Source organism: Sinocyclocheilus rhinocerous, unplaced genomic scaffold (assembly GCF_001515625.1).
Source record: "Sinocyclocheilus rhinocerous isolate Xijiao unplaced genomic scaffold, SAMN03320098_v1.1 scaffold3477, whole genome shotgun sequence".
Taxonomy (NCBI): Eukaryota; Metazoa; Chordata; class Actinopteri; order Cypriniformes; family Cyprinidae; genus Sinocyclocheilus; species Sinocyclocheilus rhinocerous.
Window position 1 is genome coordinate 211292 of NW_015667279.1, and position 27358 is coordinate 238649.

A 27358-nucleotide genomic window follows, 5' to 3' on the forward strand; every position below is an offset into this window, starting at 1 on the left:
ATTTTATATTTATATATATATATATATATATATATATATATATATATGTGTGTTTTTTTTTAAAGTTTAAATAGTACTGCATAACAGGAATGACTTTTACACTACAGTTAAAAAGTTTGAGGTTGACTTTTTTTTTTGAATGATGTTAATACTTTTGTTCACTGAGAACACAAATTGATCAAAACTTAAAGTAGACCAAATTGAAATGAAAGACATTTATACTGTTACAAAAGATTTATATTTCAAATAAATGCTGTTCTTAATGGCTTAGCTCCTGCGTACCTAGCTAGTCTTCTACCACGCTACAATCCATCACGCTCCCTAAGGTCGCAAAACTCTGGACTTTTGGTAGTACCTAGGATAGCAAAGTCCACTAAAGGAGGTAGAGCTTTTTCGCATTTGGCTCCCAAACTCTGGAATAAATATCCTGATAACGTTCGGGGTTCAGACACACTCTCTCTGTTTAAATCTAAATTAAAGACATCCTCAATATTAATTTGCTACTTGCCCATGAGGATTAATACCTGTAGATTTTATTGTAATGCATTGTTTTCTGTTAATTCAATTGCTTCAGTTTTAAATTCAGACTGTGCATAATGCAGCCTCATTCAAAGCACATTTACTGAACTCTTTCAGTACAGTAACAATGTTTCTCAGGTCTATTAAATATAACTCCACCCCATATAATTGCTGTTAATAGTGTTCATCGTCTGTTTGATTACGTCTTTAATTGATTTTTCCGTACATTTCTGCCATATGTTTATTAACTGACAGTCACCACTGATAAGCTACCACTAAATATTGTAGAAACTTAATTTGCTGTAAAGTTGCTTTGCAACGATTTGTATCGTGAAAAGCGCTGTACAAATAAACTTGAATTGAATTGAATTAACTTCTTTTGAATTCTTTATTCATCAAAGAATCTGTTTTTCAACTGTTTTCATCATTGATAATAATAAGAAATGTTTCTTGAGCACCAAATCAGCCTATTAAAATGATTTCTGAAGGATCATTTGACACTTAAGACTGGAGTAATGGCTGCTGAAAATTCAGCTTTGCCATCTGAGGAATAAATCACATTTTAAAATATATTAAAATATATATTTTTTTTAATTCAAGTAATATTCACTAATATTACTATTTTATTTTTCTGATCAAATAAATGCAGCCCTAAGAGACTTCCAAAATATTCAAAAATCATACCAATCCCAAACTTTTAAAACGTAGTGTAAAAAAATCATGTTTTAAATCTGTAATATTGCAAACCATGTAGATGTGTAATCTCATACACTAATGGCCGTCTTTGCATGTTGAAGCGCTTCCTCTGCAAGCAAGATGTCCGACTGCACCTCTTGTATATTGTAGCAGGTTAAAGGATGCACACTTTCCTGTAGTTTCTTACAGAGGTCCTGCAATAACTGAGAGAAACAGAGACTTGTTCATAATGATCTGAACCCTCAGTATGTAGTATTACAGTCTACTATATCATAAGCAATAATAATTATATAGGAAAAATTATATATCCACACAAACCTGTTCAGAGCGAGTGGTCTTCAGTCCATGCTGCAGATGGCACATATCCTCACCTGTTCTATACTGTCTCTGATTGTTCCTGTGTAAAAAAGTCTGGATCTGCATATACACAAACAAAAGGAGTCCGTTTGATATCATTGTCTGTTCTTATGGTTTTCTACAGTCCTGGAAACAAGAACTAACTTTCTGTAAAGCCTCGTCCATCTTCTCTGGGGTGTTTCGGTACGCTTGAAGAACATCACTCATTGGAATGGACATGTTCTGTAGTGTCACGTTTCTGTTTGAAAGCACATATAGAAAACAATTTTTTTAACAAATGTAAGTCATTGAAACAAGTCTGTTTGTCTGTGGGGTGCTCTCACTTTTCCATGGCATTGGCCACATCCATAAATCCTCCAGCAGTCACACTGTTTCGGTCCCAAACCAGTGTTCTGTAAGAAATGACAGTGACTGCAATTTTGCCAAATAGGGCATGTTTTGTTGACCCTGGAAAAAGGATTCCTGACAAACATCATTTTAACCCCATATTTAACATCTACTCAAGTATAAATGCTGACTGATTAACAGGAACAATGATCAAGGAACATGTTCAACTTGACATAAATGTTATAAGTCACCACGTGGGGAAAATTACTTTAGCTTGGTGTTGATCATGAGGGCCTTTGCTAGCATCTTTGCTCCAGTGTCACCTATACAGTTTCCACTGATATCAATCTTGGACAGGCTGGCGTTGCTGCCCAGGCTGTTGATGAGGATGGTGGTACCAGTTTTCAACTTTGAATCACATACAGAAAGAGACTCCAGTGGCTAAAAAGTGTACAAAAAGAGAGGTCACTTTCCATGCCAAATGCACATATGAGACAACGGTCGTTATATTGAAGGGCTATATTTGCATCATCAAGTTCCATTGATCTTACATTTAGAGTCATTTTCATGGAGTCATTAACCTTTGGCTATAAGTCTCATTAAGATTTCTATCAAGGTCTGAGTCTCATTAGCTTTAGAAACAGTATCTACTGAGAAGTTTGGGTCGTGAAAGGCCAGCACTGATCCTTTGGAGACCATAAATGCTCCTATTAATGTGGATAAAGTTACATAAAGTTGAGAGTCTGTTTTAATGAGTCCTATATGTGAGTCAGAGCTGCTTGTGTAATTACTGAGCCCGGGCGTGCCTTGATAGAGAGGGATTCTGGGTAATTAAAACTCAAGGCTTGCTGGAGAAATGAGGCGTCTCTGTGGACCTTCTCTCTTTATTGGTTCTAGTATTACAGATGCAAACACACACAGAGGCACACATACCAATCTTTAATGTTAACTGAGCCAAAGACAGCAGCTCTTCCTACTCTCAATGTTATATGAGAGCTGTGGTCCGTAGGTGGACTTTCTGGTGTATGTATCTGTGGTGGATGGGGGAAGTGATCCTATTTTGCAGCAATTCTCATATCATTTGAGAGATCCTGGTTATGAATATGACTAAAGTATGATTCTAATGGAGTATTGAGAAGTGTGTGTGTGTGTGCGCGCGCGCGTTTTTGTGACAAATGAGGACATACATTTGTATAATGACAAGGGTATGACATAGGTATTACAAGGAGAAGGTGACTTTTCAGGACATTACCCCATGTCCCCACTTTTCACAAAAACAAACCTGAGTGTGTGTGTGTGTGTGTGTGTGTGTAGTGTTCTTGATTATTACAAATTATGTACTTACACACTCCTCCTCTTGAATTAGCTGTACAAGGCGATGTAACACATCTGTAAGAGCTCTGAGAGAAAGAGGTGGCATTTAAAATATGCATCATATGCATGAAAGAAAAAGGGGGAACAGGGTAGATATGACGTAGAGAGAGAGAGAGAGAGAGAGAGAGAGAGGGAGAGAGGATGGGCTGGATAGACTGAAAGGTGCATCAAAAATGTCTTTTAGTGATTTAAGTGTAATTTTAGTGCCTCCAAAATGGTAATAGTTTTCAAACAGGTTTCCTGAACACTCATACATCTAACCTCCAAATAAGCACACAAACAATTAAAAAAATATTACCTAGACCTTACCTAGACTTCATGGCAAAATTGCGTCCAATTGAAAGGTGCCGAATTGAATGACTGCGACCAATGGAGAGAATTAAAGTAACCATATTGCTCTCAAAACCTGTGAGAGAGAAACCACAAATTACTAATAGTGATTTGTCTATATATATATAATTTAATTTTACAGTAAGCGAGCCATACAACTTCTATCACACACAGCCACCATATTAGACAAGCCTCCTCTTTCTACATGCCAAGCAGAGGCAAAGCAAGCTCATTTTGGCCCTAATGCTTCTTGTGTCTTTATTTATTCTTTTAAGGCTGAGTAAGTGTTAACTGTTGAGAAATCCTAAACATCCTGCAAAGGGTCAACACAGAACGCATTCTAGGCACTAGTTCCAGTCAATAAGTAATTGTATCTAATAAGTACTACAATCTAATGAATAAGCACTGGTGTCTATTCAATACTTACTGGCATCTAATGAATATGTACTAGTATGTAATAAATAAGAACTAGCATATAATGAATAAGCACTAGTACCTTTAAAAAAGGTACTAGTACCTAAAGAGTAAGTATTAGTACCTAATGGAATAGAAAATAGTAGCTAAAAAGTACTTGTAGAATGAAAATAGATACTTGTAAGTTTTAAGGATTAAATGTTATAAACCGCTTGCTGTGGAGACACCGCGCAGCAGAATGGCAAATGTTATTGAGACATGTTTTAAATAGTTGTACTTCTTTTAACATGACATGTCATTTTGAAAAAAGGTGGCTATTTATTTCAGTGATATCTTGCAGGAATTACGATCATTTCATGCATACCATTCCATTAAAAAAAATCCCTAAATCCGTTAAATTTGACAGGTGTCAAATGATTTTGGGGATATTGTACCTGTCCAGTCGTGTATGTTTTCATCTTTTAAAATTCAAATATCTGTCTCATTTATTTCACACTGACACTGGTCTCAGTGTTTGTATATGTGTTCAGACAGGTGTGATAGCCCTGCAGCGGCACAGTGTGGGTCCAGTGGGTCATGTGTCATTTTGACTGATGTGTTGAGCCTTTTCTCCTCATGTAGCAGATACAACAACGCCTATATTTGCTTTGTCTCCTCCTGGGTTATAAAAATAGCATGGCCTGATTCCATCTTCTCCCAGCGTTCAACATTTTCACAAACATTGCTTCTATCTTAAAAAGCAACACTTGTTGCTTCAAGAACCACTCAAATGGTTTCATTTTCTATTAAGCAGATAACTAGTTCAACAACTAAGGAAGATTCCAGGTTAATCACAAAATAAACAGTTGATTACCACAGAGAATGAAATTCACTTGTGTCCCAGTTTGGGAAAAAAGAAAAGAAAAAGTAAAACCATGTACAGTAATAAAAACACTTAAAATGTGGCAAAAGGAGGGCTTAAAAGCAGAAATGTAAAGCTTGTACTTTGTAAAACATATGAAATGAATTCTTAATTAAAATGCACAATATTTGAGCAGTTAGGAATTGTCAGGGGAAAAAAACATATTTGATAGTACATATCTGATATTTATTGTGGTAGGAAGAGTGGGATTTTGGACCAATGAGATTTCACAGTGGGCGTGGCTACCCAGCAACACAAACAGAAACCAAAAGATGGCTGTTTGTCCTGATTAAGACTAAACTCTGATTCTATTTTCTGATTTTATGCTTTTATTGTTTATCGCTTTATCGCATCATCCCTGGTTACTTAGAATATGTTATTATAACAGTTTAAATCCATTCCACAGATTTTCCCTAAAAATCTATGCCAAAAATGTGGTAAATATCACCAGGTCATTTATTCAGATGTACACAACAGCCCCCTGCCTCGTCTTACTAATCTTGTGAAAAGAGGTTTTCTAAGCAGCAGGAGGACAAACGCGCGCACACAGCGAGGCAGATTAATTTATGCCTCCATCTCTCCATGTATCAGTCAGATATGATTTATAGCCTGATGTGAGGAGAGACCCTGTAACCCCTCTAAGTGCTGTTGTGAAAGAGATAGTCATTGAGAGCAATATAATAAATCTGACAGAAATAAAGAGGAAATCTGACAGAAATAAAGAGGAAGGTATGAAGGGAGGTTAATAAAGTGCCGGCCGCATGGAAGTGAGAATAAAATCAGAGACGGTACCGTTGTCAGACAGGTCCAGACTGCAGATGGCCTTGGCCTCAAAGATGTGTTCCTGAATCACCTGAGCTCCAGCCGACCTCAGCTACAGTAACACAAAGTACCACAAAATCACACACACAATTTTAAGAAAAGATTGATATAATTCTTTGATGTGTAAATGTGGGTGTGTGAATCTGTACCTCACAGCAGCTGATGTCAAGCTCCAGCTCAGATAGATGAATGTTGGTGGCCAAGCCCTGTAGTAACAATCTAAACACCATTTACACTGGGCATTAATAATGACATAAGAACAAAAGATGTCTACTTCAACATGTTATTTTCAACTTTCTATTTAAAAAGTAAATAAATAAATAATAAAGTTTTCCAACAGCACAACTGTTTTCAACATTGATAATAACAGGAACATGTTTCTTGAGCACCAAATCAGCATTTTTGAATGATTTCTGATCATGTGACACTGAAGACTGGAGTAATGGCTGCTGAAAATTCACCTTGGCATTACTAGAATACATTTTAAAATATATTAAAATGAGTGCTGTCAAACGATTAATCGCGATTAATCGCGTCCAAAATAAAACGCGATTAATCGTTTGACAGCACTAATTAAAATAGAAAAGAGCTATTTTTCATATTTTAATCATATTTTACAATATTACTGTTTTCAATATATTTTTGAAAAAATCTTACTGACCCCAAATGTTTTAATGTTACGGTATACAAAACTCATTACAGATATTTAGGCCATAAGGCCATCACAGGAGATATATTCAAGCTTGTAACACACACATTTATGGTAAAATTGGCACAAACCCCATACCTGAGAGCTTCTGGAGGTAGTTTAGTTCCAGACAATCCCACGTATTTTAACACAGTGCTCTTGCTGAAGAAATCCCTCACACTGCGTGTGACCTCTCGTACTTTCCTAGCAAAGCCACACAGATCAGTATGTACATGCAGCCTGTGTAGAGATGCTTTTAATCCATAATGTCACTTTTGATGGCTCACCTATGAGAAAAAGTGTTCCTGGAGAGGTTGAGGTAGCTCAGAGTAGTGCAGCAGCCCGCAGACAGAGACACAAACAACTAGAGAGAAACAGAAATAGACAGAGAAAGGTCAAAGATACTCTAGATACGTTTAGTGAAAAAAAATCAAGCTGGTTTACGGCTAGCTTTGACATTGGATAAATAATTCATATATGACATATCCTAATATCCCTAATTGATTTTACACTACAAAATAAGCAATCAAACAAGATGCAGAATATAACTGATGTGACTCACTGTGTCTAGAGGGCAATCTGCGTAGCTGAGGTCCAGGTGAGAAACTGCATTTGGAGCAGATAGGAACTTAAAGAGGCTCTAAAAAGAGACAGACAAGCATGTTATTTCAAAGCCGCTCCAAGTGTTCAACTCTATTTATTCTTTTTTGCTCGATTTTGCAGTGCTGGTGATGAATAAAACCTATCAGACAGAAAGGCAGACATATGCAGCCATGCGAAACCAAGACATGGCTTCTGTAATCACAAATCATATTCAATGACTGCAAACAACATTTATAGTCCCTCGAAACAAAAAGTGAATGTACTGAAACGCATCATTGATTCCATTCCCTTCTATAACACAGCATGACACTGAAATTGAAAATGAACTATATATTACACACCCATACAATGATCAACAATAAGTCCGCAGGCAAGTGTTAAGGACGTTTCGGGCCAGTTGACACGAGTGACACGTTTGAGCTATTGCTGCATTGTCACTATTTGTTCGTAGATTTTTTTCTGTTTTTCAAATTCTGCTGATTTAAACATGTCACCGAAGTACTATTAAGTTTTCTTTTCTTTTCAGTTTTCCAATGAAAATAGTATTTTTTTTTTGTTATTTACAAAATTATTTTATTTAACAAAGGTGAATTCAATGGATCAAAAGTGGGAGTAAAGGCATTTATAATGTTACAAAAAAATTATATATCAAATAAATACTGTTCTTTTTAACTTTCTATTCATACTATTATATTATATATTATTTATATAAATAAATATAATATCATATAATAATATAATAATTTATGTTATTTATTTTTATTTTTATTTTTTTATATATATTATTTTTATTTTTTATATTTTATATTATATTCTATACATAACTGGTAAAAAATGTATAGCCTGAATGCACTGTAAGTCGCTTTGGATAAAAGCGTCTGCTAAATGCATAAATGATTATTATTATAAATTAATTATTAATTATTCATCAGAAAACCCTGAAAAAAAATGTAGCATTGTTTCCACAAAAATATTAAGCAGCACAACTGTTTTCAACATTGATAATATGAAATGCACCAAATCAGCATATTAGATTGATTTCTAAAGGATCATAGGACAATGAAGACTGCAGCTGAAAATTCAGCGTTGCCATCACAGAAATAAATTACATTTTAAAATATATTAAAACAGAAAATAGCTGTAAATGGTCACAATACAATTGTTTTACTGGTTTTGTTGTTGTTGTTTTTAATCAAATAAATGTAGCCTTGGCGGCTTGGTGAGCATTAAAGACTTCTTTCAAAAAAAAAAAATTAATTTAACATTTTGAATGGTAGTGTATCTATTTAATATGTATAATATAAATAGTTATTTTGGTGGTGGGCCAGTGAAAATATTGGCAGGGCGAGCACAAATCTGAACTAAGGGCCTTGTATCATCCCAGCTCTTTCAAACTCACCACAGCCTCTTCTGTCGCCAGGCAGCCGATGTTTCCGCTCAGGTCTAGGTGGGTGAGAGTGTTGCAGAGAGACGTACTTTGATGAAGAACTTGAACCAGACAGCCCAGGCCTAGGGCAAAAGGAAGAGCTAGAAAAAGTTGAAGACGCCAACAGCATGGCAACCAAAGCTACACTGTCCTCAGAAAATGTATCTTGTTACTTTTGTAGGCATGAAACAGCATCTTGAAATGTGTAAAAGTGAGTAAGAGATCAACGCAGCACCTTTCGGGGACATAGAGACCTTGGAGAGGTGCAGCTGACTGAGTCCACGAGGCAATTTGCCCAAACTCTGACTGAGAGCAATCACTCCTAAGTTGAAGAAAACAAAGAAATCACAATATCAGCATGTGTACACAGAAAAAAAAAAGAATCTCAGATCAGAGAGAATATCTGCACCAGTACCTTTATCTTCAATAGCATTGAGAGAGAGATTGATGATATGAACAGCAGAGGCAGAACTGTCCCGAAAAGCGCTGGCCAACTTCACAGCAAAATCCCTGCATCGAGGATGCAAAGAGAATCAACTTACCTCAAAGACATTGGGTAAATGTGTTTAGCTTTTCATAAGCGCAAGGGCCTTGATGAAACTCACATTTTGAGTCCGCTGGCCTCCAGACTGACTTCCTCCAGAGCACAGGACCGGGCGATCATATAGAGGACCTGCTCCTGCACATCAGGGGTCTGAAAACAAAGACCAGAGGCTGATAAATGACGTACAATTCTCGTTTTTGGAGGCAAATGGACAACACATTAAGAATGACATGAATTATGATGTAGCTACTATGATAAAAAAAAAGAGCTTGCAACCACAAAGTATCGAAGAGGCTTGTTTGGTTGATTCAAGTTGTCCTTGTTCTACCCATCTTTTAAACCTTTCTCTTCATTTTAAATGAGTATACTGTAACACACTGAGATCAAAGTCGCCCTTGAGCTTGTGTTGTCGTGGTGTTGTCATGCCTCATGGTCAGAACAACAATTTATTATTTGGCAAGTGGCCTATATCTGACCTTTCCACAGCCAGGAGCGAGAGGAGGTGGAGGTCTGACATGAGTGGATAAGCCAAGTCTAAACACAACCATTCATCTTATTCATGATTATTTGGCCCAGTATAGTATCTATACATACCAGTTTGAAGTCCTTGCTGCATATCTTGGTGAACCATTGGTTGAAGGACAAGGCACCCACTGCTAAAGCCAAGTCTCTGTTAAAATTTTCAACAGATTATTAAGAGGAAATACCACAACACTAAAAGATATATTAACAGTGGCATTGATTTATATATTAAAAATACTTCCATTTAGAAGTTTGGGGTCAGTAATTTTTTTTTTTAAGAAATTAATGCTTTTTATCAGCAAGGAAACATTAAATTGATCAAAAGTGACAGAAAAGACTTTTGAACTTTCTATTCAAAGAATTTAAGTATCACAGTTTTCATAAAAATATTAAGCAGCACAGCTGTTGCCAACATAATATGATTATTAAATGATAATAATAAGCAATGTTTCTTAAGCACCAAATAAGCATATTAAAATGATTTCTGAAGGGTCATGTGACAGGAAACAGTTATTTTATATTGTAATAATATTTCATAATATTACTGTTTTTACTGTATTTTTGATTTTAAAAATGCAGCTTTGGTGAGAACAAAGTTTTTGTTTTTTTTTCAAAAATCTTACAGACCCTAAAGTTTTTAATGGCAGTGTATTAATGTTTTATATATATTTAAATGATATAAATACATTTATATACGGTGTATATTATAGAAATGTATATATAAAATGTAATTTTACATATTAAAAATTCATTTCTTATTTAGAGGTAAAAGTCATTGTATCTACCTGCTGTCTAAATGACTGAAGTCAATGAGGTTGAAAACCCGACAGTTCTGAACATGGTAAATGTTATCGACGTCCTAGAAACCACAGGAGCAACAAGTTCTTAAAACCACCATCGCTTATCCTTTGACAATTTGATTCTTATTAGTAGTGATTACCACAGACCCACTGAACTTCCATACAGCAAGGGAACTCATTGAAGTCACACAAAGCTGCATAAGTGTCCGAAAAGCCTCCTGTGAAGGACCAAAGAGAATGTCCAAATCAAATGAAATCTAAATGTGACTGTCCCCTACAGCTGATCACACAAAACTGTTTTGGGAGTGACAACGTTTATCATCTGACCACATGGTCCAACTGCTCCATTCACGTGTTCTTCAACTCTAGAGGCAAGACTGCATAGCCGCTCTTGGAGGTCAGGGCGAACTTTCTTCAGCAACTTCCTGAAAGGAAGAAAGAGATGGAGGGTGATAAAGGAAGTGTAGGATCAGTAAAACACATCAGCCAACACAAATTCTTTCTTTAGTTTTCCAGTCAGTGGTAAAATAACTTGATATACGCAATGAACATGCTGGCATTCTGTGGCATTAGATAATGGGTTCTAAAGGTCATATTTTTTCCATTTGTGGGCAGATAAATCTGTTAAGACTTTTGAGAAGAAGTGAGTCAAATCAGTGAAGACCTTATGGTTTAAGTCATTAGAGTTTATCACAAGGAATAATACGGACAAGTGAAACTATATCAAGATCATCCACTTTTCTACAATGATTGATAGGACCCAGATTTTACACTAGCCATTCAATACATAAAATAGGCCTACATTATGGTCAGCACAAATGTGTATATAAGTGAACACGTATTTAATGTAGTCTGGGTCATATTTATTTTATAGGAAGAATGAGTTGAAAAATGACCTCAACTGCCCTTTGTTTCTAATTACACGCTTACATTAATGTGTGGTCAAATTAATGTAATGTGAAATTACGCTGTGAAATTTTGCAGGCAAATTACAGTCATTTCAATAGGAATCCATGCGATTGGGAGTTTCAAGGGCGAAGAAGTTCCTCACGGAGATTTCACTCATCGTGCCGACCAACAGAAAGCTGTCATACATCTCTACACTATGGAAAATGGTTCTTTTTTTGCCTGCAAATTTTTGCTAATGTGACCAAATATGTAAGCAATTTAAACAGAAAAAGAATCTAAAAATACTACAGGAAAAATCTGCTAATTGGTTAAAAGTTATCTTAACTTCAAAAAAATATATTAATTTGGACTTTTTCTTAATGTAAACAGTATTGTAAACTATTAAAATGTTTTATAAGTATCTTAATATTTACAGAGAAACATATTATATTTAACAGCCATGTAAATAAATATATATATATATATATATTTATAGGCAAAATGTATATTTTAAGCGTAAATTATAAATGTGTATAAATATTATTGTTATGAAATAATGATAAAAATATACAAAACATTCATTCAATTTAAGTTAAAAATGTATTGCATTATTTATGTTTAAACCCTTGTACAGTTTTGCTAACAGTCTTTGAGGATAAGTTCATTACACCTGCCCATGTTTGCATTTGTGCCAAAGTACTGTAGAGCTGAATTGGACACAATGCTTTTGATGTCAATAACTAAATTTGGATACGCCTGTTTGTTTTGCTATCCTAACTACACCTGATTATTTGGTCAATGCATTTTGAACCACAATGCACAACTGGATGAGACTATATTTATTTCCTTAAAAGCACTGAAATGGAAATCTAATGAACAAACAAATGCATGAAAAGTATTTGAAGTAATGCACGATGTTAGATCAGATGTGATTATTAACAGGTCACTCACCCGGGCGATGAATCCGGAAAAATCTTCTTGAGTGAGGCGGTGACATGGGTGACCACAGCTTCTAGATCTCGCACTGACATCAGGCTAAGAGAGTAGATCTGCCTGTCCGTCTCAATAACCACCTCACAAACACACATAAACAAGGAATGATGAGCGATTGCAAGTATGCATAAAAGAACTAACCGGCTGGCTGATTTGAAGAGGAACTTTCCTTTGAGACAAAACACTTCCGAACCCCCATTACATGCCTCCAACAGTTTGACATTTAAAGCAGTTAAAAACCACATGCTTTAAGCATGCAAAAAAGATCAGGGTTGAAAAATGACCTCAACTTCCCTGCATTTCTAACTATATGTTTACATTACACTATAAACATAGAAAAGTCATCTAAAACTACTGCAGTAAAAATATTAATAGGTTAAATGTAGAGATCTTTGTTACATTATTGACATGCAAGTGTATTATACTTTTCCAAATGTTTTTATAAATAAGTTGTATTATCTCATAATTTACAGAGAAACTTTTGCACTGTTGCAAAAGATTTTTACATTTATATTCATCAAAGAATAATGAAAACTTAAGCAGCACAATGTTTTTTTACACTGATAATATTATGAAATTTTAGTGTTGCCATCGCATGAATACAATACATTTTAAAATATATTAAAACAGTTGAAAATTGCAACACTTATTACAGTTTTTACTGTATTTTTTATCAAATAAATACAGCCACGGTAAGCATAATAGACTTTCTTTAAAACAAACCCCAAATGGTTCAAATGCTTAATTATTACAAAAAAAAAGTTTAATAAAGTTAAATAATGAATTGCATAATTTATGGTAAAGTATACTGATTATTCTATTACAGCTGCTCATTTTTTTAATCATAGTCGCATTTACATGTATTCATTCAAAAGACGTTTTTATTAAAAGCAACACATAAAACAAAACAAAATGTTACAGTGTAGATTAACAAGCAACATTAAATGTCCATTACTCTTAACCGTCTATCATCATCGTAGCATGTTATAGCAGTAGATCTCTTACCTGCTCAATGCTGTCGATAGTGATGGCATAGATCTCTAGATAACTGAAGGAACTCTCCACCTGCAGCGAGAGACAGGACCGCTGTAAACAGCACACATACTCTGAAATGTATATGCAGCAAATAACACTGGAAATTAAGTGACTCAGAGTTAACACAGAAGAGAAGAAGGTGGGGGTCTGGGAGGCTGGGTCATTCACTGAAACTCAAACACAGAAGTTGAGCTTTGGAACACACAATGTTTTTCCACAGGAACTAGTACTGAGTCATACACTTTCAATCTCTAACTGCATATCATTGCACAGTGTGGTACAGTCCATTAGCTCTTAGCCCTTATTTCACAAATCAAGAAATACATTCATCTTTTAAAAAGAACATTGCCATTCAAACTTTTCTAAAACCTTCAGTCATGAGATCACATTAAGCAGTTTGTACTAATAACAGCAGTCATTAGCATGTTTTCTGAGCTGGAATATGAAACGAATATCACTAAGAGGACATATAAATTGTAATAGAGCTCTGCTAAGAAATATTCCCCCCTACAGCACTTTGAGTTAATAGTGGACATGACCCACTGACCCTCTGGCTTCTAACCTACTGCTTGTTTTATCAGCTGCATATTTTCATGACAGAGTCGATTCACTGTTCACGGTTACTCGCTGTTTTTTGGCTCTGTGACAATATCCTTATTTTAGCAGAATAGCAGAAGCATTTATTTCACATACATGTTATTCTGAATGTCACATTTAACATTATGATTTCTGAATATTGCATGGTATGTTGGTATTAAAACAAGTGCAATATGATCATGTAACATTACTTTGAATTTTGAGTATTTAATTTAGGGCTCTCAAATCGATTAATCGCAAATAATCGCATCCAAAATAAACATTTGTGTTTACACAATGCACTGTACAGTGGGTACGGAAAGTATTCAGACCCCCTTAAATTTTTCACTCTTTGTTATATTGCAGCCATTTGCTAAAATCATTTAAGTTAATTTTTTTTCCTCATTAATGTACACACAGCACCCCATATTGACAGAAAAACACAGAATTGTTGACATTTTTGCAAATTTATTAAAAAAGAAAAACTGAAAAATGCTCAGTATTTAGTAGAAGCACCCATTTGATCTAATACAGCCATGAGTCTTTTTGGGAAAGACGCAACAAGTTTTTCACACCTGGATTTGGCGATCCTCTGCCATTCCTCCTTGCAGATCCTCTCCAGTTCTGTCAGGTGGGATGGTAAACGTTGGTGGACAGCCATTTTTAGGTCTCTCCAGAGATGCTCAATTGGGTTTAAGTCAGGGATCTGGCTGGGCCATTCAAGAACAGTCACAGAGTCGTTGTGAAGCCACTCCTTCGTTATTTTAGCTGTGTGCTTAGGGTCATTGTCTTCTTGGAAGGTAAACCTTCGGCCCAGTCCGAGGTCCTGAGCACTCTGGAGAAGGTTTTCGCCCAGGATATCCCTGTACTTGGCCGCATTCATCTTTCCCTCGATTGCAACCAGTCGTCCTGTCCCTGCAGCTGAAAAACACCCCCACAGCATGATGCTGCCACCACCATGCTTCACTGTTGGGACTGTATTGGACAGGTGCCTGGTTTTCTCCACACATACCACTTAGAATTAAGGCCAAAAAGTTCTATCTTGGTCTCATCAGACCAGAGAATCTTATTTCTCACCATCTCGGAGTCCTTCAGGTGTTTTTTAGCAAACTCCATGCAGGCTTTCATGTGTCTTGCACTGAGGAGAGGCTTCCGTCGGGCCACTCTGCCATAAAGCCCCGACTGGTGGAGGGCTGCAGTGATGGTTGACTTTCTACAACTTTCTCCCATCTCCCGACTGCATCTCTGGAGCTCAGCCACAGTGATCTTTGGGTTCTTCTTTACCTCTCTCACCAAGGCTCTTCTCCCCCGATAGCTCAGTTTGGCCAGACGGCCAGCTCTAGGAAGGGTTCTGGTCATCCCAAACGTCTTCCATTTAAGGATTATGGAGGCCACTGTGCTCTTAGGAACCTTAAGTGCAACAGAAATTTTTTTGTAACCTTGGCCAGATCTGTGCCTTGCCACAGTTATTCTGAATGTCACATTTAACATTATGATTTCTGAATATTGCATGGTATGTTGGTATTAAAACAAGTGCAATATGATCATGTAACATTACTTTGAATTTTGAGTATTTAATTTAGGGCTCTCAAATTGATTAATCGCAAATAATCGCATCCAAAATAAACATTTGTGTTTACACAATGCACTGTATGTGTGTGTGCTGTGTATATTTATACACACACATACAGTACATGTATATATTTAAGAAATATTTACATGTGTGTGTGTGTGTCTATATATATATACAGTATAAGATTGATATTTTATATATATATTTCTTAAATATATACGTATGTGTGTGTATGTGTGAGTATATATATATATATATATATACATACACACACACACACACACACATTTGGGAAAGATGCAACAAGTTTTTCACACCTGGATTTGGGGATCCTCTGCCATTCCTCCTTGCAGATCCTCTCCAGTTCTGTCAGGTTGGATGGTAAACGTTGGTGGACAGCCATTTTTAGGTCTCTCCAGAGATGCTCAATTGGGTTTAAGTCAGGGCTCTGGCTGGGCCATTCAAGAACAGTCACAGAGTTGTTGTGAAGCCATTCCTTCGTTATTTTAGCTGTGTGCTTAGGGTCATTGTCTTGTTGGAAGGTAAACCTTCGGCCCAGTCTGAGGTCCTGAGCACTCTGGAGAAGGTTTTCGTCCAGGATATCCCTGTACTTGGCCGCATTCATCTTTCCCTCGATTGCAACCAGTCGTCCTGTCCCTGCAGCTGAAAAACACCCCCACAGCATGATGCTGCCACCACCATGCTTCACTGTTGGGACTGTATTGGACAGGTGATGAGCAGTGCCTGGTTTTCTCCACACATACCGCTTAGAATTAAGGCCAAAATGTTCTATCTTGGTCTCATCAGACCAGAGGATCTTATTTCTCACCATCTTGGAGTCCTTCGGGTGTTTTTTAGCAAACTCCATGCGGGTTTTCATGTGTCTTGCACTGAGGAGAGGCTTCCGTCGGGCCACTCTGCCATAAAGCCCCGACTGGTGGAGGGCTGCAGTGATGGTTGACTTTCTACAACTTTCTCCCATCTCCCGACTGCATCTCTGGAGCTCAGCCACAGTGATCTTTGGGTTCTTCTTTACCTCTCTCACCAAGGCTCTTCTCCCCCGATAGCTCAGTTTGGCCGGATGGCCAGCTCTAGGAAGGGTTCTGGTCGTCCCAAATGTCTTCCATTTAAGGATTATGGAGGCCACTGTGCTCTTAGGAACCTTAAGTGCAGCAGAATTTTTTTTTGTAACCTTGGCCAGATCTGTGCCTTGCCACAATTCTGTCTCTGAGCTCTTCAGGCAGTTCCTTTGACTTCATGATTCTCATTTGCTCTGACATGCATTGTGAGCTGTAAGGTCTTATATAGAGAGGTGTGTGGCTTTCCTAATCAAGTTCAATCAGTATAATCAAACACAGCTGGATTCAAATGAAGGTGTAGAACCATCTCATGGATGATCAGAAGAAATGGACAGCACCTGCGTTAAATATATGAGTGTCACAGCAAAGGGGGTGAATACTTAGGACCATGTGATATTTCAGTTTTTCTTTTTTAATAAATCTGCAAAAATGTCAACAATTCTGTGTTTTTCTGTCAATATGGGGTGCTGTGTGTACATTAATGAGGAAAAAAAATTAACTTAAATGATTTTAGCAAATGGCTGCAATATAACAGTGAAAAATTTAAGGGGGTCTGAATACTTTCCGTACCCACTGTATGTGTGTGTGCTGTTTATATTTATACACACACATACAGTACATGTATATATTTAAGAAATATTTACATGTGTGTGTGTGTGTGTGTGTGTCTATATATATACAGTATAAGATTGATATTTTATATATATATTTCTTAAATATATACGTATGTGTGTGTATGTGTGAGTATATATATATATATATATATATACAGTACAAGACTCATATTTTATATATATATATTTCTTAAATATATACGTGTGTGTGTGTGTGTGTGTGTATATAGTACATATACAGTATATAATGTAAACAAACTTTTATTTTGGATGCGATTAATTGCAATTAATCGATTTGACAGCCCTAATTTAATTTTGAAATACTCCATAAAATCAGCGTGTTCTAATGCACAATGGACTTTATTTATTATTACTTAATAATTTCATTATTATTAATTGAATCATTATTTTAATCATTCTTTATTTGCTTATTTTGTTTATATACTATATTCAATAAGCTTTACCCTACTGTATTTAAGCTACATTTTGTCATCATTTAGAACAATGAACCCACTGTATACTGACAAACATCTTTTTTCGAATTGTTTTCCTTGAAAGATGTGCTTGTGATATTTTTCTTTCTTTTCTTTACATTGTTATGTGTGACTTGAGTGTCCAGATGCGTTTTGGGGTCACTGCGATCTGAAACTATGCATCAGTTAAAAAAAATAATAGTCAAAAAAGTGCAAGATAGCGGTGTAGAAATCATTTGATAAGTGTGTGTGTGTGTGTGTGCCGCATTAAAGTATTGGTCTTTGATAACCACATGTTTCCTCTCACAAAGTAGGCCAATCGACATAAAAAATGGTAAAAGTATGTCACGTATTGCTCTGGCCCTGGTGTGAGATCTATGTGCTCTGATGCAGGACCGAATTATATAGTGTATCCCACCTTCACTGGTTGCTTGCTGTGGAACACATGAGCTCTCCATGGAGACATCACCTGTCAAAGAACAAAAACACAAGAGCACAGAACTGAATAAATGAGTCTAGTGCCATCTGCTGGTCAACACAAGGAGCTTGTAACAAAAGGCTAGCTACTTCCTTTCAGTTATACCCTCAAATCTGTTTTCATTTTTTGTGGCTTTTAGTCTCATGGCTCAGCAACCTGCCTGGAAACGTTGTTTTTGGTCTGAATTTTATAGCTATATATTTTGGCAAAACCACAAACGACAATATTCTGGCCTTTTCAGTGCTTTCTCTTTCACATCACACAGAGAAAGCACGCAGTCCTTCAGTGATAAATGACGTTTGACATACGAACAATGCAGTGCTGACTGTGCAAGCAGAAGCTTGCTCTGATGCTCTGCAGTGCATGAGACATGCACACTTCATCAGCACATCTCTACACCAGCAGCAAACGCTGCTTATACTGTGTGGAGAAAGATAAACTGACTGTTACCACAGTCAACAGTAAAATAATACAGTATTACAAGTAACAACAGGAAACAGAAACAAGATGCTTTTTGGATCATCTCAAATCATGCTGGAGAACATGATCAAGTTTTACACAAACTTGTGGAGTTCATGCAGCTGCTTACATCAAAAGGGCTAGAAACATTTAATACAAACATTTTGAAAATAATTTTTTCCTCTCATATTTCTTACAACACAATTCTTATAAAAAAATACAAGAATTAAACTTAATTTTTATTTATACATTTTTACATTTTTTATTTGTCACCCTTTAAAAATGTTAATTTTATATATATACCTTTTTGGCAAATTAAATACTAAGAGTAATGTGTGTGTGTGTGTGCGTGTGTGTGTGCGTGTGTGTGTGTGTATATAAAGAGATCAGATGCAAAAGCCAAAAGTGCCATTTGAAATTTTCTTCTAAAATTGTAATTTTTCTCCTATGTTTATGTTCAGTTATTTTACTTTAATGGCAATGAAAAGAACCTATTCATTGCCATTAAAGTGAAATTACTGAACCTACACATAGGAGCCTAATAAAAATACACATTTTAGAAGAAAATTTCAAATGGCACTTAGAGGCTTTTGCATCTGAACTCTTCATATTCATATATATATATGTGTGTGTGTGATAACATTTAATTAAATGAATTTAATTAAAATTCTGAAAAAGAATTAACACAAATAAAAGGCTGACATACCAAAACTCTGCTCTCTGCTCGTCCCTTGTACTGGTTGAGCTGCACCAAACTCATGAACTGAACTCTCTGTGGCTTCAGATACTGAGTTATGCATTCTGGAAATCAAGCACATACAACCATTTATGCAGAACTGCACATCACATAACTTTAAAAGTAATCTTAGCACCGTACTGTACTGTAGAGATTGTATAGTCTGAAAGAGCTACAAACAAGTGTCTCATAGAATAAACAAGCCTACTGGTTATTATTTAGTCATATTTCAGTTGTGTGTTCTGAAAGTATTGTTTAAGCACCTTACCTTTGAGGCAAAATGGGACCTCTGTCTGCGCTGCCATAATGTCTGTGGAAACAGGGTGAAGACAGGACAGCGCTGGCAGCTCTCATGTAAGTGTGTGACACACTCTTGAACACACACACACATCCTGCTGCTTTATGATTCATGCTTATGGGGGAAAACCACAGTTTGAGAGTACAGGTCTGAGACAGGATGTGACACCTGAACTGCATGAAGAGCATCCTATCAGAGTTACTTCATAATGTGCAGTTTCACAGATCACAGCAATCATTTAAACCCCAATGCAAGTATGTCAATGTTTGCAAATGAGGTTAAGATAAGCTTCAGTCTGTGGTACACGTGAGAATGATAACACTTATTGTCAAATCCCTGACCTATTTAAACGATAGAGATTTTGGTGTCAGCTTTGCAGAGATGTATAGAAAGGCAAATTTATAACCCTTACTTTTTAATGTATTGATGGCTAGGTGGCTGAGGAAAATAAAAATGGCTAAATTGCTAAATTGACTTGTTTTTACTCAACATCTCCCTCTAGTGGAATATTGTTCACTTTGAAACTTTGGCAACCCTTTCTGACTAAAACTGTACCTATATAGTGTCACAATTTGATATATACAGGAAAATCGTGTTTGCACTGCTGAAAAAAACATCTAAAACTAGCCTAAGCTGGTTTTAGCTGGTCAGCAGGCTGGTTTTGGCCACTTCATTAGCTGGTGAGGCTGAGAGACGAGCTCAAACAACCATCTAAAACTAAACTCAGACCTGGGAGACCAGCATAAACCAGCTAAAACCAGCCAACGGTTTTATTTTAAATTTTTAAAAAGCACTACCCAGTTGCAAGACTTTTTTTTTTTCTTTAAAAATATTCTCTTCCTGCAGCATATATATATATATATATATATATATCAGATATTGGAGCCAATCTTTTAAATAACTGGCTCTGTCAATTAGCACAATTTCTTCTTTTGATTGGTCTGGGCTTATGCGTCTCCTTGCCAAAATTGCCACAAACAATGCTTATTTTCTCTCAAAAACTGAAGCGCATAAACGGTCAAAACATAAGCGCATAAAAAGCCAACAACCAGTCAGTTTCAAAGTGAAATACAAAACCTGCGCTAACTGAAATCAAACAAGTTGACAAAAAGATCGAATCCAAGATTTGGATGGCATAATGAGAAATTCACACATTTTTAAAGGCTGCTCATTTTTGACCAGGAACAAATTAGATATTTTCAGCACAGTAAAGGGTTAACATTTCAGACGCTTGGCAGATCTAAATCTCTTATATGTTTTTAACATCCAGAGGTGCTTATTAAAGCAAAAGAACCAGGAGTCAAATTGAAATTACTTAAATGCAAATACAAGATTCATTTTATTTCAACTTTGTAACTAGGTAAAGAATGAAACGGTCTGTGATTCAAGTAGCATACAATTGTATCAAATTCCAGAAATAAAATGAAGAAAAACAGACATTAAATTAGGACAATATTTTTTTATTAGCTGTACAGCAATACATTCTCCACACCATCTTACATCATACGACCTCTATACCCCACCCAGCCATAATAAATGTCTTTATAAGGTTGGTTTTCTGACCATTGTAAAATTCACACAGTACAGCTAGGTTAAAAAAATAATAAAAAAATGCATTAACCTAGAATTTTAAGAGCTTAAAAAAAAGAAAGCAATTTAAATGCAATTACATGTTGGAGGAAAACTTCATTCTGAATCAGAAAAACAAATAATCCGAAATAAGGACATTGCTCTTTTGAACAAGTGACAAACTTTTTACAAAATATCCTATCCAAGCTTCCCCTTCTAGAAACAGTTCGTATCAAAATAGCTTCCTTGAACACTCGTATTAAGCTTTTTAAATTAAATGTGGTCTGGAAAAAAAAAAAAAACTATTGTAAACTTAGTCTCCTTTCAGAATCCCATGAAATTATTAACTCGGGTCACAGAGTTTAATATTACGGATGGTTGTTGGGAACACGACCACATCGAAACAGATCCAAATGATTGGAGACCTGCACGTCGCTGTACCTGCCCAGTTCAGTCCCTTTTCCTCCTTTTACAAAAGCTAGAACAAAATCCGACATGGAAGCCTATTCGTCAGGTGGTACAATATTAGAGCCACTCTCTCAACGCCTTTAAGCAGTGGTAAAAAGATGAAGCAACCCCTCCACATCAAGCGAGTTGAGCAGACCAAATGCAACGATTCAAGCTACAGAAGGACAGAAAGAACGGGGTTATACAGCCTACATGATTCTTCAGGCTTTTATTTTTTCCCCCACAAGTAATTTGAAAGCCTTCAGTGGCATGTTTCCAAACAACTACTGTTAAAAGCCATTGCCCTAGCATTCAAGGTCATCAATTCACTAGAAAAAGATTAAAATGTTCATAATAAAACAGGAAAATAAAAATTATTTACAAGCAAGACTAGCCAAGATGACCTTTGTGTATAACTTTAATCACCGTTAGGCGCAGCTTCAGGGACCGTTAGCTGCACTGTTTCTACACCAGCCTCGACAGCCTCCACTTCCTCCACCACTGGCTGGGCAGCTGCATCAGCACCCTCAGGCTCCTTCTTCACGATGATGTTCTCAATGGCACCTGTGCTTTCATCTTCCACCTGAATAATGGCAGCAGCTGCTAGGAGAAGCAGAGAGAATAGTTTAGCTAAACCTAGGTAAAAGGAGATTCTGAATGGTTTATCTTAATATGCAGCAGCGCATAAGTTACCTGTGGTGGTGTTGGCGACAGACTTGGTAGGAGAAGCCTTGGGTGCGTTCTTAGGGGGTCTGCCGCGTTTCCTCTTGACGGGAGGTTCGGCTGGTGCAGGGATGGGAATGCTGGGTGGAGCCTGTTCCACATCCATCTGGTCATCATCAAGAAACTCCTCATCTTCATCTTCATCAATGTCATCAAGGTCAGGTTCTCCATGCTCATCTGAGATATTTAGGTCACAGCGTTACAATATTCATAAAACAGTCATGATTTTTATTTAGCACTTTAAATCATATTCATTCCATTCTTAAAATCCACACACACATATATATATATATAATCCACATAATCAAGTTCTTATTGACAGACTTCATGAATGGATTTGTTGAACTACTAATACAACCACCAGCATAGTAGCAGAACTACAGCAAAGCTACTTACCGCTATCTTCATCATCATCCTTTCTAGAGCGCATCTTCCTCTTTCGGCCTCCACGGCCCCTTTTGGTTGGAGCTCCATTCTCTCCTTCAGCAGAATCCATACCAGTGCAGTTCTCTGTATGTCTGGCCATGGTATTCTGTTAAAAATACACGCCATTTGTTATATGCTGTTTACCGTAAAGGCACCCTGAAATACATCTAACTTATTTCAAAATACCGTACCCTGCGAGTGAAGGTCTTGCCACACTTGGTGCATACAAAGGATGTGGGTACAAAACTGGGGTCGTGATAGCGCCTAAAGTGCATGTCCAGCAGCTGTTTCTGTCTGAAAGTTTTCTCACATTGGCTGCAGGCATATGGCTTCTCCCCAGTATGTGTGCGCTTATGCATGACCATGTGACGCTCCTGTTAGCAAAAACACAGAGTAAATGTGAAGCAGAGTTTCCTACACCGTGATTAATAATGCATATAAAAATTTAATTTGGAGAGAATTTTTCATGAGCTGTCTGACCTGACGGCATGCATAGTCACACTGATCACATTTAAAGCGTTTCTCATTTTTGTGGGACTTCTGATGCTGGATGAGAGCATAGCGCTCATGGAACACTGCATCACAGTAGCGGCACTTCCTGCCCTGCTCAATGTAGGAATGCTGCTTACGGAGATGCACACCTGCAAGGGACACAGCAATTGTGCAAACATCAATACACCCCAAGCATGTTCAAAGTTGGCATTGCTACTAAAAAGCACATAAGTAACCAGCAGCAACAACTACAAAGCCGTAAATGCTTAACATCGCAGTTTTACCAAGATCGCTCTTGCGGGCAATAACAGTGTCGCAGTGGGGGCAGTGAAATTTCGCCACATTTTCTGTGTGCTTCTGCAGTATGTGCATCTTCATGGTACCACTCTGGGTAAAACGTGCATGACAGATATAGCACTCATAGGGCTTCTCTCCTGTAGAACAGGGGAAAAAAATAATCCCAAAATCATGTCAATTCTATTTATCTAACCGATTTAGCTGACAAGAACACAATCTGAGAAAAACGGTAAGTTCTGCTGACCTGAGTGTGTCCTCATGTGTCTCTTCAGCTTATAGGTATCTCTGCTAGCATAACTGCACAGACTGCACTGGAACGGACGCTCTCCAGTGTGGGAGCGAATGTGGCGCTTCAGCTTGCTAACCTGCAAAGTTTCAAGGCTTAGGTCAATTTGGAAGCAACTTTCCATGGAGAAAAAATAAATCAACATGATACTCTCAGACCAACCTCTACACTGGCATAGTCACACATGGAGCACTTGAATGGTTTCTCGTGAGTGTGCTTGTAGCGTCGGTGGCGCACCAGCTCTCCACTGGTGACGAAGGCCATGTCACAGTCAGTGCACTTATGTGGTCTGGTACCTGTCAGAAAGAGAAAAAAAGTTAGTTTCAATTTCTAATTCACACAAGATAGCCTATAATTTCTAATGCACTTGAGATCATGTACCTGTGTGGGTGTTGAGGTGGTTCCTCAGCAACGTCACAGTCCTGAAGGCTCGTCCACAAAGATGGCACTTGTGAGGCCTCTCATCCGTGTGGCTCTTCATGTGGCGGTCCAGATTGGAACGGCGCGGGCAAGTGTAACTGCACAGCTCACACTGGAATGTCTTCTTAACACCTGCACAAACACAGCGATTTAGACCCAACACCGATCTGATACTGACACTATAATGTGCAAGTGACAAGCAGACATGCAAGTGTCTGTTCAATCTGTGTTTATCGCACGTTCTCACCTTTCTTTTTGATTTTGGTTGGTTTGGGTGGTTTCATGTTACCCACAACTTTCTCAGCATTGACTTCAGAGAGCAGTCCCTCCTGCTGCTCCTCCTCAAAGTCATACACAGACACATCCATGTCTTTATCGCCCTCTGTGTTGTAACGCAGCTTGCTTTTCTTAGTCTTCTTGGACTTTTTAACAGGGGGTGTGTAGTCTGGATCTTTGGACCAAGCGGGGTCTTCATTTTGGGCTTCAACCATATCCTCCTCCTCCTGCTGTGGAGGCTGATCATCTTGGGCCTGGAGCTCATCTTGCTCCACAGTTTCCACTTCTCCATTTGCACCCACCTTAACCACCTGTAGATAATGTAACATTTAGATTCACCAGAAAGTCATAGAGAATCGCATTTGAAATGTGTAGCCTGATAAAAAAATATGACCAACCTGGAAGCCCTCAGGCAATGGCAGGGTGTGACAGATGACCGGCTCCCCATCTTTAGGCATGGCAGTGGCATCCACTAGCGTCCCCTGCAGCGCTTCTACGGTGGTGGCAGTGACAGGCACAGCTGAAACAGGTACCTGCACCAGCTGCAGCTCTCCCAAGCCCAACTGCTGCTCCTCCATGTTCACCACCTGGAGGGTGATGATCTGAGTGTCATCGACAGTGGTGACCGTGGCTTCATGGGCGGCACCAGCAACACCAACAGCAGCCTCCATGACTTCTGTCTTCATCTGGAGCAGGGCAGGGTCCAGGGCGTCCATCACCATCATCTCCACGCTGTTGACAGCCTCCACCACAGGCTCTCCTTCAACCTGGGCTTGCTCTAACCCAACAACCTGCAGCAATTCAGCTCCCACTTCCTCATCTTCTCGTCGCCTTTGGTAGGTCTTACATTCCTTGGCCTTGAAAGCATCCCCTGCATCTTCCACCACTGACTCAGTCGTTCCCCCTTCCATGGGTAATACCTATACCGATTTCAAGCAAAAAAAGTTAGAATGCAGCACTAATTGTAGGATGCTAAAGTTTTCCTACCTGACTGCAATTTGGACTGTGTTTGTTTACTTGCACATACTGAGTAGTGATCGACCGATATTGATTTTTTATAACCGATACCAACTATTTGTATGTTTATGTGCCCAATAACCGATATGACTGCACATACACATAAGAACATACTTCACTTTGGTTTTTCCTCTTTTCAGTCATCATCTTTTTTTAAAAGTGTTGAAAATGAGCAGTCTTTCATGTTAAATTTAATCTTTAGATTACAACAATAAAAAACATTTTATTTATAAAAAGCATCAACAGCAACTAAACACTAATATTAACAATAAGCAAAATAAATATAGAATGTCTAATGTTTTCAAATGGAGAAAATAAATAAAGGACAGGAGTCATAACTTCATTTTAAACTACCGTTATAGTAGGTTTATAAGCGGTTTAATAGCTACAGAGTCAAGAATAATTCACTGGATAATGTTAATTCACTGAATAATATTCTCTGGAATATTGGAATATAACAAACAAAACATCGTATTTTATTGCATTTCTCAACTGGAATGTTATATCAGAATTATTAATAATGTTTTTGTCCCTCTAGGTTATTAAATGCCTGCTGACAGTGCGGTTTATCTATGCATTTACACAGAACTATGCACAAACTGCGATCGCTCGTGGAGATAATTAATTTCCGTAGAGTTGTATTTAGATGTTTATTAGCAAAATAATGGTTATATAGTAAATGTTAATACAATTTAGGGTGTTTTAAACAAGTGAATCTTGCAAAAAAATTACATGCGGTGGCTGTGCTGGAGCTATTCCTGAGCATTAACCGCATCAATCCGTTGAATGAACAGCAATATGAAAGCGGCTTCACGAGACTAATGATGAGCAAATACACAACAGAGAGAGAATTAAATTCAGCGCTTTTATTTCCAACATGCGCTCATACATGGCTGCATATTTAATTCAGGCAATGTTACATCTTTATTGGGACAGGACTAGGGCTGGGCAAAAAAATCGATTTTTCGATATATCGTTTTTTAAAATGTGGTCGATTCAATATCGATTCTCAAAGGCCACGAATCGATTTTTTTCAATATTTATTTCCGCTAACATTGAACATAAGATTTACGTTAATCTTATTACTAGTCTAATCCACTAGATGTCACCCCCTTATTTGCCTTGCGCGATGTTACAACGGAGAGTCCGTCATTCATTCATTGCTTAAAATGGCAGATCCAGGGCTCTACAGTGCGACCATTTCATTCGCATTTGCGACTGAAAACTACTGCGTGCGACTATAAACATTTTTTTAGGAGCACCAGTGCGACTGACCAAATCTTCATCATGTAATGCATCTAATTTGTGCATAAATGGCTGTTATGTTAAATAAAGTTTACTAACTACAGCAAATCAAGTACCTGCACCATGCCGTTGTTGTCGTCTCGTCTCCCCTCAGACGCGCTGCAATGGCGATCCTGCGCGCAATTTTCAAAACACCCACAAGATGGCGGCGTTTATCGGTGAATCCGATATTACAAAACCGATATCAGATTAAGGTAAAATGCTTAAATATCAGGAAAAATATCGGTAAATCGATATCGGTCGATCTCTAATACTGAGACAGTCTGCTATCAGCCTTACAAATGGTGAACAATAGAGTTGAGTCGGCATTTCCATAGACATCCAAGACTTCTGTTTGTATAGCATACTGAGAGTTTACCTGTATCAAAAATGAATACTTCATCTCTCTACACCTGTGCCTCCACCACTTTCTGCCTCCGATGAACGAACTACCTGTCTCAACTTTGCTTCTTACTACCTAGCTCAACCTGTAGGGATGCAAACAAATCAAGTCATCAATGCCCAAAACAAACTTTTAGTATACATGTCATACTAGTCAAAGCTTGATTGACACCCATTTGTGGTTATTTTTTGGC

The 27358-nt window shown here is 37.5% G+C and overlaps 2 protein-coding genes across 3 annotated transcripts in view; both read right to left on the reverse strand.

The window, feature by feature from the left end:
- The window catches only part of LOC107733559 (F-actin-uncapping protein RLTPR-like), a 45799-nt gene extending 26228 nt beyond the window's left edge, over positions 1 to 19571 (reverse strand). The window contains exons 1-25 of the mRNA XM_016545226.1: positions 19496 to 19571; positions 19198 to 19292; positions 17973 to 18023; positions 13210 to 13269; positions 12163 to 12284; positions 10651 to 10748; positions 10471 to 10541; positions 10309 to 10382; positions 9596 to 9671; positions 9063 to 9151; positions 8873 to 8967; positions 8693 to 8779; positions 8431 to 8540; positions 6991 to 7068; positions 6716 to 6792; positions 6528 to 6632; positions 5890 to 5959; positions 5711 to 5792; positions 3583 to 3679; positions 3245 to 3299; positions 2168 to 2340; positions 1896 to 1964; positions 1717 to 1810; positions 1534 to 1632; positions 1290 to 1418 (exon numbers count right to left, since the gene is read on the reverse strand). Of these exons, the coding sequence (XP_016400712.1) occupies positions 1290 to 1418; positions 1534 to 1632; positions 1717 to 1810; positions 1896 to 1964; positions 2168 to 2340; positions 3245 to 3299; positions 3583 to 3679; positions 5711 to 5792; positions 5890 to 5959; positions 6528 to 6632; positions 6716 to 6792; positions 6991 to 7068; positions 8431 to 8540; positions 8693 to 8779; positions 8873 to 8967; positions 9063 to 9151; positions 9596 to 9671; positions 10309 to 10382; positions 10471 to 10541; positions 10651 to 10748; positions 12163 to 12284; positions 13210 to 13269; positions 17973 to 18023; positions 19198 to 19292; positions 19496 to 19532 (2193 nt within the window). The 5' untranslated portion in view covers positions 19533 to 19571. The remainder of the gene's footprint in view (positions 1 to 1289; positions 1419 to 1533; positions 1633 to 1716; positions 1811 to 1895; positions 1965 to 2167; positions 2341 to 3244; positions 3300 to 3582; positions 3680 to 5710; positions 5793 to 5889; positions 5960 to 6527; positions 6633 to 6715; positions 6793 to 6990; positions 7069 to 8430; positions 8541 to 8692; positions 8780 to 8872; positions 8968 to 9062; positions 9152 to 9595; positions 9672 to 10308; positions 10383 to 10470; positions 10542 to 10650; positions 10749 to 12162; positions 12285 to 13209; positions 13270 to 17972; positions 18024 to 19197; positions 19293 to 19495) is intronic.
- Positions 19572 to 20967: 1396 nt separating this feature from the next.
- LOC107733558 (transcriptional repressor CTCF-like) overlaps positions 20968 to 27358 on the reverse strand; it is an 8067-nt gene continuing 1676 nt past the window's right edge. Inside the window, exons 2-12 of one of the 2 annotated variants that reach the window (XM_016545225.1) lie at positions 24860 to 25381; positions 24433 to 24772; positions 24147 to 24317; positions 23928 to 24061; positions 23724 to 23844; positions 23467 to 23616; positions 23171 to 23331; positions 22882 to 23064; positions 22661 to 22796; positions 22235 to 22441; positions 20968 to 22141 (exon numbers count right to left, since the gene is read on the reverse strand). In XM_016545225.1, coding sequence (XP_016400711.1) covers positions 21960 to 22141; positions 22235 to 22441; positions 22661 to 22796; positions 22882 to 23064; positions 23171 to 23331; positions 23467 to 23616; positions 23724 to 23844; positions 23928 to 24061; positions 24147 to 24317; positions 24433 to 24772; positions 24860 to 25372 — 2298 coding nt within the window. In that variant the 5' untranslated portion in view covers positions 25373 to 25381 and the 3' untranslated portion in view covers positions 20968 to 21959. Of the gene's footprint in view, positions 22145 to 22234; positions 22442 to 22660; positions 22797 to 22881; positions 23065 to 23170; positions 23332 to 23466; positions 23617 to 23723; positions 23845 to 23927; positions 24062 to 24146; positions 24318 to 24432; positions 24773 to 24859; positions 25382 to 27358 lie in introns of both variants that reach the window. The other variant, XM_016545224.1, reaches the window with a different exon arrangement.